Source organism: Vanessa atalanta, chromosome 2 (assembly GCF_905147765.1).
Source record: "Vanessa atalanta chromosome 2, ilVanAtal1.2, whole genome shotgun sequence".
Classification (NCBI taxonomy): domain Eukaryota; kingdom Metazoa; phylum Arthropoda; class Insecta; order Lepidoptera; family Nymphalidae; genus Vanessa; species Vanessa atalanta.
Genome location: NC_061872.1, coordinates 7,625,104 through 7,641,033, shown reverse-complemented (window position 1 = coordinate 7,641,033; position 15,930 = coordinate 7,625,104). Strand labels below are relative to the sequence as shown.

The following is a 15,930-nucleotide window of genomic DNA, read 5'->3' as shown; positions in this document are numbered from 1 at the left end:
TTAGTGAATTTTATCGCTTATTTATTTAACAAAGACTTATTACTGAAGAAATAGCAGATTACGACTCGTCGTATATTGTTATTTAAACAATGTAGTTGATCCCGGCAAATACGCTACAATCTAAACATTTATTTAATATCAGTATTATACTTAAAAAATATAAAGCAACGTGTTTTTATAACGATTATGACCGTTAAAGTAGCTATTTTATTTTGTTAAATAATTAAATGGACAAGTATAGGAAACACATGGATCTTAAACGAAGATTGTAGATTCAAATCATCGTCTCTTTGATCGATGGTGCAGGAAAACATCGTTTGAAAACATGTATGCATGTATGTTTCAGGTGAAATTCTGTCACATGTAAACCCGTTCTAAAGCTGTGTGGTAATCTCAAAACTTTCTCCTTAACAGTGGGGGGCGAAGGCAAGATACAATATCTACAGCATGGGATATTTATGGGCTGTCATCTAACATAGCGTTAAATTATATGATTTTTACAGAGACATGTCATAACGAATATTAATTGAATTTTCCATTCAACGTATTAATAGAAATTCAATCAATAAATTTAATTATTTAAACGAAACGATCAAACCCTACAGTGACTTAATATTAAGACCTTCAAATTGAAGCCTTCGCTTTATCACAATAAGGGCCATTTTTAAATATCTGTTCCGTATAAAAGTGAAATCATGCAAACGTTTTGAGTGGCAATATGAGGCGAGTTTCGAATACTTAATGAGTTACTAGAACAAAAAAATCAATTTTGCAGATTTACCCGTTGCAGCAGTTCATAAGCGCAGCGCAGTTGAACATTACATTCATTCTGCCCTTAGTGCTGTCCTTCACCGCCGAGCTCTTCGTGTCCTTACGAAGAGTACAGGAGTTCTTAGTTCTTGGTAAGAAAAAGTCGTACGGAAGCTAAGCCGAATACCTTAAAATATTTTTATTGTTATTATGGTTCGCATCAGCTCATCTGGGTACTCCCCATTCTACATCTGTACATCACTACATTGTGTTCATTTATTTCAACACAATATCTTAGATCAAATGGCTGTTGCTATAAGGAATAGCATTTAAACGAGTCAATGTATACGGAATTTTAGGTGATCAATTTGATCAGTGTGCAAAAAAATTAATACAATATATTTATTGCTTATACCAGCGTTTACAAGATAATTTTTTAAACTCTTACTTTATATTCTAAAACCATTTGCCAAGGTCTATTGACGGTGTTAGTACTTACTGCCAGGTGACTCATTCGCCACTGTTAAATTTAAATTTAAATTTCAAAACTACTTTACATTCTGAAACACCTTTTCAGTATAGAAAAACTGAAATTTATTTAATTAATGTTAATTATGACTTATTTTCTTATTCGCATTATACTTTACATTATAGATTTCAAATACTTATCGATTTTGCTTTTACGTAAAATTAAATGTTAGTAATAACTTTATGTCAAAATTATCTCGTCGCCAGCGACTTTGTCTGTGTATCGGCAATTTCTTGGCCCGGGTAACAAAAATGGTTTATTTTTAATCAAATGGTAAACCATTTTTTTATTTTATAAATTAAAATCGCACACTTTTTACAAGTAATAAAATTCACTTCATTTTTGTATTAAACAAAATTCTAAAAACCTAATTCGTGTTGGGTAAATCATTCGTTTCAAAATAACACAGGCTTATACAATAATATACTTATAACATACATACAATTAAAAAAATCATTTTATCCAAATATATACATTTTATAAATATGCAAATTCTATAATAAATTCCATCACAAAATAAACTATATTTTTTAATTTCATTCTCTTGTCTAAGATAAGCTATTACATAATTCAAGTTATTTAATATTTGACATTGTTAAAAGACAACGGGTCGTTGGCGACAAGCGCATTTCATTTGCCAAGATAGCTCCAGAATCACACTATCTACATAATACGTATAGCTTAGTATTCCAATAAACTGCAAGGTTATGTAAAAAAAAAACAGGAATACAATAATCCCAAGTCGGAACAATTAACGTTATTGGTTTTTAATATTTTTATCGAAAGCTACTAATTTTTACACTACCAGTTACTTGTCCTGGTTTTGGTAAACTTTATACTACTCTTACAATTGTGTTTTGGTAAACTGCTTCTGCTTCGTTGGCTAATCTGCTATTAAAACGCTATGGCCGATCATTTAGGTATAAATCAACTAATTCGAAATATAACAATATACCTTACAATAAGATTTAGCTTAGTTTAAAAATGCATAGTAAACATTACTCATAATAAAAATGTCAAAAGACGCCGCAGGCGATGCGAGACGTTTATTTGTTTCTACATTAATGGCAATGTTTATAACTTGCAGAGGACAGACCAGACTTGACGGCGTTAATGGCGGCGCCAGAGTCGAAGTTATTCCGCAACGTCATGGGCAGCATGAAGGAGTCGAAGAATTCTCCCATACAACCACTCTCTTACAACAACAACACGGATAATACCCCTAGCAATGGTGTAAATGGTAAGCATAGAAAAATGTATTGTATTGTTCAACTGGAAACTAATTCAAATTTATTAATTTTTAAATACTGTGTGAAGGCAAAATTGGTTTTATTTTATACATATTTTTAATGTTACTGAACCATGTCTCTTCGAAAGGTTCATTCTATTACATATAATTGGAGTAGGAAAATAAAATTTTGTAATATATTTTTAACAAATATTTTAACTTGACTGTATGGTACTGGTAAATATAATAGTAAGCTGACGACACCACTAAAAGGACTATTCATTAAATTTCTACGCATTAATATTTTGAATAAATTATTTCACTACGGAACTTATTATAACCTGGGATCCTTCAAATGAGGCGTGAATAGGCATCTTGCGGGCCGGCACGGTAAGGGCGGCTAGTGCAGTTAATTCTTCCAGACTGGTCTGCCCGCCTTCGCGCTTGGACTCCACTACCACTTACCATAAAATTGAGTGGAGCCATATGCCTACCTAGAAAAACAAAAAAAATAAGTTGTTCCTAATTCGTACACAGTCAAAAATATAACATTATATCAACTTATTTTTTAGGAAAACATGTCTTGTATATAATATTACATAACATAAATTAACGAAGGAACTACTGATCATAATAAAAATAAATAATAACGTAAGTTATTTAAAAATACTATTGAATTAAAAGAACAAATTTTTATTCAATCAATGTACGAAAAAGAATTAAATTAGTATACCGTATTGTAACCAACAAAAAATGGTGTGCAAATTCAGTTCAATACTTGTTTGACGGAGCTGGGTTCAAATTTATTTGCTGTGCCGTGTGCTGTGATGTATTCTAGTAAAAAGTTGGAAAATATTTTTTTGACATTTGTATTTTACTTAAATAAAACAATTCATTACATTCAGACACCATTTATTTAATATAACGGCTATACATAAGTTTTAAATATTTATGTTGGCGCGTGTTTTAATCATCGCAAGCCGGATGTGTATAGCCTCCTAGGTTGTCTAATAGTTAGTTCTAAATACATACTCAGACTCTTTACAAGTACTGCTACATAGCAGTACTTTTAAAATTACTTTTATTTATTTTTATTGGTGATTACCTTTTGGTAGGGCTTTGTGCAAGCCCGTCTGGGTAGGTACTACCCACTCATCAGATATTCTACCACCAAATAACAGTACTCTGTATTGTTGTGTTTCGGTTAGAAGGGTGAGTGTGCCAGTGTAATCACAGGCACAAGGGACATAACAACTTGGTTCCCAGGGTTGGTGGCGCATAGGTGGTGTAAGCAATGGTTAATATTTCTTACAGCGCCTTTGTCTATGGGCGGTGGTGACCACTTACCATCAGGTGGCTCATATGCTCGTCCGCCAACCAATGCCATAAAAAAAAAACTAGAAATGAAAGTGAATTAATTTGTGAAAAAGTGAATCGTTTCACAACACAACAGTTTTTATGCAATACCAGCTGAAACTATGGCTTTACCAGCATTTAATTTATACCTATAGCACACAAACCGCCACTCGCCAATTAACCCCCACCTGGGGTATATTAGAAAACTAACCTTTGTCCTTCTCTGGGACTCAAGCTATCTCCAAATCAAAGTTCATTTAAATCTGTTCAGCGGTTTCAGCGAGAATGTAAAAAAAAACAGAGTTCCTTTTGCATTTATAATATTAGTATATATTGTACAGTGATATTACACTGTAATACATTTGTTCGTTTATCAATTAACATAATATATAAAGTGAGCATTAATAACGAATAACCATTAACTATGACAATCTATAAAAAATTATATCGATACTAAAAATCCTTGGAGTAAATTAATTTTAATAAAGGATATATATACATAATTGTATCTGTACAAGTAATTTGTCAATGAAAATGATTATCTAACCAATTTGGTGTCTATACTCAAAAATCCACAATCCTGTACAATTTCGTTTAAATGCTACTTGTAAGAGCCTATATTTATATAGGCCAATATTATATAATATTTGAATTTTCATTGTATACAAAACTGAACTTTTCCGAACCAGAAATTAGCAGAGGTTTAAAAATGGAGGTTACTTTAATTTGTATTTTTCGTGTTCGCGACCTTTCAACCGATTGAGTTGAAACTTTGTACAGTTGTTGGCACTTTCGTAATGGTTTCTGGCATAGTACCATCAACGTAGAGGCGCGAGTCATAACAGATAATTGCTAAGAAATATATATATCTAGGCATTGCGAAATATACAAGCATTAGCTAGAAATAAAATAAAATCAATTAAAAGTATTTATGTCACTGTAAATTTGTGAGGACTGTTTGTAATAAATCTAGACAGAATTTATATTTGAAATTCGAAATTTGAAAATATATTTTCACTAGAACAGAAGCATAGAAAAATAAAATTAGATTTGCTTACGTGAGTTTATACATTGTCAATCTGTGACTGCTATTTGTTAAGAATTACTTTTTTGTTTTTTACAAATGAACGTTACGACCAGTGCCCGCATTCCCGAAACACTAAACGAATAAAGTCTTTATTGGATCTCCCTCGAGACTGAAATGCAGCAATTCTGCTCCGTCCATTTATAAATTAAAATTCTATTTAAACTTAATAACTCGACGTTTGCTCAGTTGTAAAATATTTCAAATACAGGTTTTCTTCCAACTTATTTTAGTTAAATTAGTTTTGCCCTTATTTAGGAAAATCATACGATAATAACTAAAAGACAATTTTATTGTTTGATATATATTTATATATATAAGGCTTGTTGTGGAAGTGTGTTAAAAGAAATACTAATGATATGGCGTCTTTAAAATAATATCTTGAAACGAAAACCCTTAGCAGGCTTTCAAGCATGTTTTAGCCTTACGATGTATGCATATAGTTATTTTAAAATTTAAAACGAAATATATAGGTATTCTATACTTATGAATGAGAAAAATATTTTTTCTTTATTATATTTATATGTAAGTAACGTTAAAATGAACTCTGGTTAAAAAATGAGTCTACGATTCGTAATTACGAGTAAGGGAGTGGCTGTTAAAAATCTGGGTAGCGTAGTTGCGAGCATACTTTAATTATAAACTTTTATACTTACATCTATATATTAATATGTGAATAAAGTAAGTTTAAGTACTTATTAAATAGAGAACGAGTGAATTTTACTAACATTTTATAAGTACTGTATTTTTATTTTTTTAAGTAATTTTATTACGTTTCCATCTAGGCTCAGTTGGGAGAAAATACCGTCGAAGCATCTCACTATCCAATGATACGGTGGTTGAAATTCGTGACGTATCAGCGAGCTGGACCGGGGACCCGAATTTCATGGCGCTTAAAAACATATCCATGCGAATTCGAAAAGGAAAACTCTGCGCTATTATAGGCGCTGTTGGCTCTGGCAAGGTAAGCACGATTGTTGTGGAGATGTATTATGAAGATGTATAGTGAAGTAAAGAATTTTAATATATATTACGTTATAATATCTAAGATAGATCTGAGTTAAGGAGGTTTCCACTTTTAAGTGCAAATAATAATTTACTACATTAATATTTTTTATTGCATTAATTTATGTTTTTATATATCTGTCCATATTTAATATTAGAATAGCAATGTCTGGTTGCAATTAATTGCTAATAATATAAATATATTCATCATCATCCTCCTGCCCTCATCCCAATTTTATTTGTGGTCGGCGCAGCTTGTCTTTTTCTTCCATACTGCATTGTCGGACGTCATCTCACGAGTAACATTCTTTCTTATCATATCGTCTTTCACACAATCCATCCATCGTTTTTATGGTCCCTACCATCATATATATATTCCTTATTATATAATCCTATTTACCCCTCCAATTAAGCGTAAAGCTAGAAGTAGGGACGACCAAAGCCCTAAGGGTTAGTATCGATATGGAACCTGCAATTTCCACATCGCTAGGTTAGGCCTGTAAATTGTAACGCCATTTGCACTTAATATTTTGACCCAATTGATCAATGCGACTTTTTGTTAAACATCTGCATTGTTTTTACGAAAATAACTTGCCAACAATAAAGCTGTAGGGTAATAAATAAAATTATTCTTTTACTCAAGTACGAACACTGTGAAAGATTTAACCTATTTCTCGTACTAACAAATCGTTGTAATAACTAAATAAAATGTACCCTTACTAATATTAAATACCAGTTGTCACCCGCAGCCTCGCTCACGTTTTAAGGTTTTGTCGCAAGTGTTAGGTTAGAAATTAAATATAATACAAATAAATCTTCGTCTTGAATCATTCTATCAAATTCCCTTGCGTAGTTTTAAAGTTCTAATCATACATAAGACAAGTCAGAAAGCGGGAAGCGACTTTCTTTTATACTATTTTATAATAAAACATCCACCTTATATTAATAGTAAGTAGTTGTTTTCAATAATTCCTTTTGCCATAATTATGTCAACTTCAATAACATTGGACCCTGTTTTAACCCCAGAAGGGGGTTGGTTTCTAAAGATACATTATTTGTAAACCTCCACACCATCTATGGAGTATACATTTTAAATTTACCAATTTCCAAACACCGTTTTAACTCTTTAGAGCTGGAATTTCGTAAGCGGATGTCTACACCCTATAAAGAACCTACCTGTCAAATTTCAAGTTTGTTGGTTTTATGGTTTCTGAGATTTCGTGATTAAACAATGAGTGGTATTTCGTTTTTATATATATATAGAATATTTATATATTTTATCAAAGCTTTTAATGCCTATATGCATTGCTATTCATTACTTTGGACAACATCCAAAATATATTTACATAGTAATGTAAATCAAATTAGAGTTTGCTTTTGCGATGCCCTTAGTATAAATTGTAATCTACAATATGTGGAGCACCAAAACTATGAATTATTCTGTGGAAACGTTATGCACGTACATAAGTTGGACGTATTAAGTTAGTAAATTAGAATAGCCGCAGACACTAGTCAAGACATGTGTGATCAAACGTGACGTAAATTATCTAATTTAAGGTCTTAATTAAAAAAAAAAATTAAAATTACTTGTATTTTTTTTTTCAAATAAATACACATATTTTTGTGTTGCCGGCTATTTTCTGAAATTCATGTTTAATATTTTGTATCGATGATATCGCGCTCGTGAGAGCCTGTTTAAATAAAATATGTCGCTGCTATTGATCGTGTAATTGAGGTTACTATCATACCTTATATTTGTTTTATCCTCACGATGATTTTATGCAAGGATCCGACCAGTAGCACGCTAGTCAAATTATTAAGAAATGATATCATTATAAGTCAAAAGACAAACTTAAACCTGAGAAGCAACTCTCAAAGAAAAAGTCAAGTTAATATATTATTTATCACTTGAGTTATATTATAATTTAATGCGGATAAAGCCGCGAGGCACAGCTTGTATGTAAATATCTAATTATTAATTTATATACATTGTAATGTACATAAATACATGTATAAACGTAATATGATCCCTTTACTTCATTTCGTCTGCGTCTATATTAACTTTATATAACATTCTGTGTGCGTTGGTTCAAAATAATTTATTAACGTACTGTCGTTATACATATATCTTGAACACATACGTCAGAATTCAAAGGTACAGTTTGAAATAATTTTACATTCCATCACGAATGCATGAAAAATGGTAATTTCGAACTCGGACTGAACAGGTAACTCCGAGACTGGGGATATCGTTATCTAAATTGTATATCAGATCAGCGGATACGGCACGTAAATAGAGGTGAGAGGTGCAACTGTAATATTTCGTTATTGGAAAACGGAAAACAGCGAGTCAAAGAGCAAAGGCATAAAGCATTCAATACGATATGTTAATGCGATTTGTTGAAGGAATTTGTAACAACTTTTGTACACTTACGAAGGAAGTTCCAACCTCAGGTGGCTTAATGTCAGACGTCGCGGCTTACACGTGCTCTCTCTCACCCACACTATCTGAAACTACGTTATACTTCCCAAGGTTCAGATTCACCTCTTCAACTTTTTTTATGATATTGGTGCCGGACTGGCAAATGTGCCTGGCCTGGCCTGGCCATCACCAATGCGCCACTAACTTTGAGAGCTAAGATGCTGAATCGGAACACAACAATACTAAGTATTGTTGTGTTCCGATTTGAAGGGTGAACTGCTTGGTTAGAATATATGATGAGTGCGTGGAACCTACCACCTAACCTACCAGACCTAAAGTCTACCTACTAACGTCTAGCTACCAGATGGGCTTGCACAAAACCTTACCACCAAGTAAACTCTATTGTCAATTTTTTCATTCATTCCAACCTTCTTCCTATACCTTAAATACTCTTACTTTAAAAACACTATTTCCTATCCCTGTCTACTTTCTTTAAACTTTATTACGTCCTTCATTCAATATAATTACAACATGCTTTATGTGTGTATAATTATGTATATTATAACTATATATAAACGATTACTATATAAACTATTTATGTAAGTCTTTAGAGTGTGATTAGTAGCACAATGCTTTGTTTTCTTTTTTCGAATGTTAAATCAATGATGAAAGAAAGAGATAGATAAGTTTTTAACTAAATTATTTATACGTCATTAGTTTATACGTCAGTATATATTTTTGTATTGAACATCTTTCTGTGAAAGATCCTGGTAAGCCTAGAAAAGATCTTTACTTTAGAGACGAAACCGCCCTTTGCATCACATTGTTAATCTTTAGCTTTATTTGTGGAAATTTATTATAATAATAAGTATTAGTTATATATAGAAATAAAACAAATGTAATACCCATCATCTGCCCATTTCGTTCAGTTATATTTTAAAAAAAAAGTAACATTTGAACTGCAACATGTAAATTACAATGGAATTGAATCGTTATATTTTATGACTGTGAATATTACATTATAATGGGCGTTAACGCCAGAAGATACTCGAATTGTATGCAAAATTTCATTAGAATCTCGACCATTTTTATTATTGAATAACAACAATAACATTTATAATAAAATAAATAAGATTGATTTTACATATTATTTAAGTATTATTATTTATTTAAATACGTAATTATATGATCAATATGTAATTTTCAGTCTTCAATTCTGCAACTGCTGCTTAAAGAATTACCAGCGGCAAGTGGTACACTATCTGTGGCTGGAGAAATTTCATACGCGTCCCAAGAACCGTGGCTTTTCCCGAATACTGTCAGAGAGAACATATTGTTCGGTCTGCCATATGACGCGGCCAAATATAAAAGGGTATGTATTCATTACTTTTGTTTACAAAACTTGTTTTTTTAATCTTATTATATTATTATCGTGTTATAAATCCGAAGTCACAACAACACTCCTAAGTTTAAATGTGTAATTAGTTGTTATAAATTATCTCTGAGCTATGATGAAGATAAACGTCACGAGGAAACCAACAGATTGGGTCGGATAATATGTTCTTCAACTTCATCAACCAGCGACAGAAAAGAGGCTTTTTCTTCAGACAGATTCAGAATATTTATAGGCATTTTACTTTAAACATGATTCAACTATCTTAAATTATAAAAAAGTGCATATTATTGAGTTTTCCAATGAAAAAAAAAAAGAATTAAAATGTTCTTAAAATAAATTTAATGCGTAGGCGGAATGAAGGCGAAAAATACATTCATTGCAAGGAATTATGTTATTATTATTAAACACAAAACTATTGAAACGTATATTTTCTTTACTGAAATTGCAATTGAACCCTGTGAATATCGATCTTAAACGTTAATATATTCCAGGTATGCAAGGTATGCACTTTGGAGAAGGACTTCAAGCAGTTCCCGTACGGGGATATGACGCTGGTAGGGGAGAGGGGAGTGTCGCTGTCGGGAGGGCAGCGAGCTAGAATCAATTTGGCGCGGGCCGTCTACAGAGAAGTAATTGATTTTTTATTTAAGCTCGAACGAGAGCAATATGTTCAATGCTTCCAATTTTGCCTCTATTGGATTCGACCGTTACAGATTACGTATCTTTTGCATAACACGTACAAAAACATTCATTTATCGCCATAGCGAATGTGCTGAATGCTTAAATTAAGAAGGCTATTCAGTGACTATTAGTCCTTTTTTATTGTATGTCATATTCAGCCAAACAAATTCTATAACGATTCAGTTTAGTTTGGACAATCACAAAAGAAAAAATGTTGTCATTCTCAATTGATAAATCGAAACAATAATTGATTTTGTTATATAAAATGCAAGAAAACTCCTTTATTTAATACATTATTAGAATATCATCATCATCGTCGTCATCACCACCGTGCCCTTTGTGGTAATTTTAAATTACTCGTGCATATCATGAACGATAATACTCTAAGAATATTTCGTCAAACGAACTAATCTGTATATATCTGTGTCATGACTTTAAGATGGATGTATCACAGGGTTATCGTCAAAGCCACGTTGGTTATTTTTGATTTTACTTCATATATTCATGCGCTGAAAAATCTGCTCGTCTTATCTTTGTTAGTTATAGTTACAATGAAAACAAATAAGTCAAAGTGAGGAATGATACAAAAGGCGGCCATGTTGCTAGAGAACGACATCTACTTTTTGTATTACGTATATTTGTTTCACAGAAGTACTTTTTACATAATTATTGCTTTTATTTATATTAAATTACTGTACAAAACATGACTCCTTTTAATAATTGATTTAATATAACCAAGATATAAATAAAATTATACAAATATTGTCTTACAAGTTTTTTTCAATTTAAATACTTCATTCGCATATCCAGGGTCGCGACATAACATAGTTAAAAGAAAACAACATAACATACATATATACTTATACCATATATCAAACCTCATGTATAAAAATATATCGATAAAGATAAACTGTAGCCCTAAATTTCCAGCTTCAAGTCATTGCATCCTTCCTGGGGGAAAAGTAATCTCGTCGAATGCGAAAATATGAATTTATTACATCCAAAGAAAATTGGATTCTCTTGCAGGATATTTGCAATGAACTAGTTCCGTCAACATAGGGACTATAAGGTTAAAAAAAATAATAACGCCGAGTTCCTTGCAAAAACAAAATCTATTATCGGTATCGTTTGTTGTTTTACGTAATACTACGGGAATAATGTCATGTGATGTGCTATACTTGCACATATGTTTCGAGTTTTAAATATATTTTTCAGTAGTATATTTATAATGTCGTCTGATATTCATAAAGACCAACTGAGAGGGAAATTAAAATTGATTATTAGACAAATATTATACCGCAACTTTATTATATCTTTTAGGCCGATATCTACCTCTTGGATGATCCACTCTCGGCAGTGGATGCGAACGTTGGCCGACTACTGTTTGAAGGTTGCATCAGTGAATATCTGCGTGGAAGCACCCGAATCTTAGTGACACATCAACTTCACTTTCTTAAAGCCGCAGATTACATCATAGTTTTGAACGAGGTATATATTTTCCTATGTTTATTATTATTGGTCCAAAAGTATCGGTTTTATCCCTTAGTTTATTTAATTATAGAACTTTGAAATATTTTATTAGACTTTGATAATTTTAATAATTTTTCGTAACAATAAGACACCGATGTAAACGTTAGATTTAGATAATAAAAGGCTTTGCAGATGTCTTATAATAAAATCACAGTGGTATATAATATTTGCTTAACCCATTTAAATTGTTGGATACACTTTTTGTTAATAAAAATACGATAAATTAAACAATCAAAATTATTATTTAGGGTGGAATTGAAAACATGGGCACTTTCGAAGAACTTGCGTCATCCGGTAAGCAGTTCGCTCAAATGCTGTCTTCACTGCAAGACGGCAAGGACAAAGATGCTGACAGTATTAAATCCGGTGTAAGTAAATTAATAAAAGTAAAGCCTTTAAACGTCCCACCATTGGGCTAAGATCTTTTTTCCCTTTGGGAGAAGATAAGCTGCTTCGGTTTGGATGATACACATGTCGCACAATTTCATTGAAAGTAGACATAAGCAGTTTTCCTCGAGATGTTAATCTAGATCATATGATGAATTATAAACACAAATTAAGTACATGAACATTCTGTGATACTTGTCAGGGTTTGGACCCGCAATCATCGGTTAAGATGCACGCGTTCTAACCACTCGGCTATCTAATAGTAGCGTTGTGACATAAACACTTTATATTTATGATATATTATGCCGCACGGCAATATTAAATGCGATTTATAAAATATATTCTTTTCCAGAAATTAGACGATAAACCAGCTCTGCTTCGAACCATATCGACGACTGAAAGCATTGACCAAGGTGATCATATATTTTCTTAAATAAACGTACATACCTCCAAGAAAACATATGCGTCTTTAGTAAATCTATTTTTAATTATCTGTTTTTATTTAAGGTGAAGTATTTAAGGAACAGAAAATGGCAGCAGAAGAAAGACAATCAGGAAACTTGCGTTGGGAAGTTATGTACGCTTACTTCAGATCAGGCGGAAGCGCCTTGTTCATCCTATTCAACGTTATTATGATAACGATAACAGCAGCTAGTGGAGCAGGCTCAGATTACTGGATCAGCTACTGGTAAGACTGCGCTAGTCGTCGTGATGCATGTGTGCAAGTTTATTAACTTAATACAAAACAAAACACAACTATACGTATTGTATTTACATACTGTAACTAAGTAATGATACATAAAATTAAAGTTACGAGTTTTGCTTATTAAAAATTATTATAGTCTTAAACATTAAATAAAAAAATATTTAATATTACATTTTTAACTTGTACTCAAACCTATTTGAAATTACTATATAATATTTATACTTTAGTCCGAATTCAAAATCAGTAATTAATTAAAATGCTGTCTTCTCGTATTATAAACATGAAAGAACATACATATAATTTCATTATGAATTACATTTAGCGATGATAAGAGTAACATGTTAAAAATATAATGAATATTTTTATAACAGTTGAAGTTATATCAAAGTAAGTGTACTTTTTAAATTTTTAATCATGAAATAATCTCGTATATAAGACGCCTGCTAAGACGAAAATATTTTGGCGTCATTCAAGTTTCATTTTCCATCTATTGTAAGTTCTTACAATCCGAGAGAAAATGACATAACAGCGACAAGGTTCGCCGCGCGGGACTACACGACTTCACTTGACCTTTGAAGTTGAGACACTAAACAAACAATGCGAGGGCGACTTCTAAGTTTGGGCTTAACCCTCACGATTGGCTTACAGCTTGCATTTTCTTTATTTTTATACGTTAATACAACGTTGAATAACTCTTTCGTATATACGTATTTTTTTATTGTACTAGTTAATAATTTTCAAATTTTTTTAAAGGACAAACCAGATGGTGTTATATGAAGCAGAGGTTGGCGGTGATATGGGTCAGTGTCAACTTTTCATACTATAATTACTGATTAGTAATAATAATATTAACATATATCATGTAAAAAAAACCTGCGTTCCGTTTGCTGAACTTTGCCGAAAATTTTCAATTTTATTTTTAATATAATTTTCTTCCTCCAACAGACCCCGGCCTAGATGTTCAAATTGGTCTTTTTACTACCGGCCAATACCTCCTGATACACGGCGCCATCGTGATTATATGCATCCTTCTTACTCACATTCGTGTCATCCCCTTCGCAAAACTCTGCGTCAGTGCCTCTCAAAATCTCCACGATAGCATGTTCTCCACCATGATCAAGGGTATCATGAGATTCTTTGACACCAGTTCTTCAGGTATAATAAATAGACTTACTACATAAGTATTATTTAGCGATTGTCTATCTATATGTATATACATCCGGTGATATCTTTCAAATTTTATATAATTTTAAGTCTCTCAAAATTTTTATAAGCTAATTTTATTTATTGTATTTTTAGGTCGAATTCTCAATCGATTTACAAAAGACATGGGCGCTGTGGACGAAATTTTACCGAGGTCGCTATTGGATGTTTTACAAATATACAGTACTTTAGTATTCATAATAGTTCTCAACGCAGTCGCATTGTATTGGACACTAATCCCGTCAGCTGTGCTAATGATTATTTTTGTTTTTCTTGTTATGCTATATCTGAAAACAGCCCAGGGTGTCAAAAGGCTTGAAGGAACAAGTAAGTGAAAAAATTAATAGAAATTTTAGACGGACTGAAATATTATCACTATTAACGTATAATAACACATATAATATATATAATATAACTTAGCCAAAAAAAATGAATTTCAGCAAAAAGTCCTGTTTTTGGGATGGTAACATCTTCTCTCAGTGGAATAGCTACGATACGGTCAGCTGGCGCAGAAAAAAGACTTGTAGATGAATTTGATGTGCATCAGGTATGTTTATCGACTATTAGAATATCTACTAAACAAAAAGTGTTGTGTAATCTTCTATAATTTAATTATATTTCAGGACCTACACTCCTCCGCTTGGAATTGTTTCCTTGGTGGTGGATCAACCTTTGGATTTTACTTAGATGTATTGACCCAAGTTTATCTTGCAATAATTATCTTTGTTTTCCTGTATATTGACTTCGGTAAGTTTAAGAAATAATATATACCTTAGCATTCTTATCTCAAAATACTGAATATTTCTTGTACGAAAACTTAAAATGTGACCTGCGATAACCACGATTGTAATGTTTTAATACTATATTGTTAATTTGCAGGTAACATAATCGCTGTAGGTAGTGTAGGATTAGCTGTCACTCAAACTAACATATTGGCTGCGATGCTGCAATATGGTGCACGTGTATTGGTGGAGTTCTTGGCGCAACTTACTAGCGTTGAACGTGTGCTAGAGTACACCCGCATCGAAACTGAAAACAATCTCTTTGACGGACGTTAGTATATTAATCTACCTCTTTCAATTTCAAAACAATGATAGATCATCATTTAATAGAAATCCCATTGTAGTAATTGCTCCTGTAAAACTTATTATTATAAATTATTTTGTAATTATTTTTTGTTTTTGTTTTTTTTTAAGCGAATGTCTCTTTTTTGTTTAAAGAAATAGCACTACCTCCTACATGGCCTTCTCAAGGAAGCATCACGTTCCAAAATGTCAATTTGAAGTACGCGCTTGATGAATCACCCATTTTGAAAAACTTGAACCTGTCTATTGAAAGTGGATGGAAGGTAAACAATAATTATAAATGTATGTAGCAAGTATTAGTTGAAATAAGGAAAATACTCTGCAAATTGTCAATATAAAAAAAATATTACAACAAACAAAATTATTACAAATAGCATAACACATCCCTTTTTTTAGGTTATAAAAGTACATATTTATATCCGCAGGTTGGCATTGTTGGTCGCACTGGCGCTGGTAAATCTTCACTAATCTCAGCTTTATTCCGTTTTGCCTTTATTGAAGGTAAAATTGTAATAGATGGAATAGATACATCTCAAGTTTCTAAGCAGGTTGGTAGTATTACCACTAG

The 15,930-nt window shown here is 32.0% G+C and overlaps 1 protein-coding gene across 1 annotated transcript in view; it reads left to right on the top strand.

Moving 5' to 3' along the window:
- Window positions 1–15,930, top strand: part of LOC125073751 (ATP-binding cassette sub-family C member 4-like) — a 29,527-nt gene that overhangs the window by 12,576 nt on the left and 1,021 nt on the right. The window contains exons 7-23 of the mRNA XM_047684778.1: window positions 776–902; window positions 2,367–2,519; window positions 5,733–5,911; window positions 9,582–9,746; window positions 10,262–10,399; window positions 11,772–11,939; window positions 12,230–12,349; window positions 12,721–12,781; window positions 12,876–13,056; window positions 13,828–13,874; window positions 14,020–14,229; window positions 14,374–14,604; window positions 14,718–14,824; window positions 14,901–15,024; window positions 15,157–15,330; window positions 15,498–15,625; window positions 15,788–15,910. Coding sequence (XP_047540734.1) covers window positions 776–902; window positions 2,367–2,519; window positions 5,733–5,911; window positions 9,582–9,746; window positions 10,262–10,399; window positions 11,772–11,939; window positions 12,230–12,349; window positions 12,721–12,781; window positions 12,876–13,056; window positions 13,828–13,874; window positions 14,020–14,229; window positions 14,374–14,604; window positions 14,718–14,824; window positions 14,901–15,024; window positions 15,157–15,330; window positions 15,498–15,625; window positions 15,788–15,910 — 2,436 coding nt within the window. The remainder of the gene's footprint in view (window positions 1–775; window positions 903–2,366; window positions 2,520–5,732; window positions 5,912–9,581; window positions 9,747–10,261; window positions 10,400–11,771; window positions 11,940–12,229; window positions 12,350–12,720; window positions 12,782–12,875; window positions 13,057–13,827; window positions 13,875–14,019; window positions 14,230–14,373; window positions 14,605–14,717; window positions 14,825–14,900; window positions 15,025–15,156; window positions 15,331–15,497; window positions 15,626–15,787; window positions 15,911–15,930) is intronic.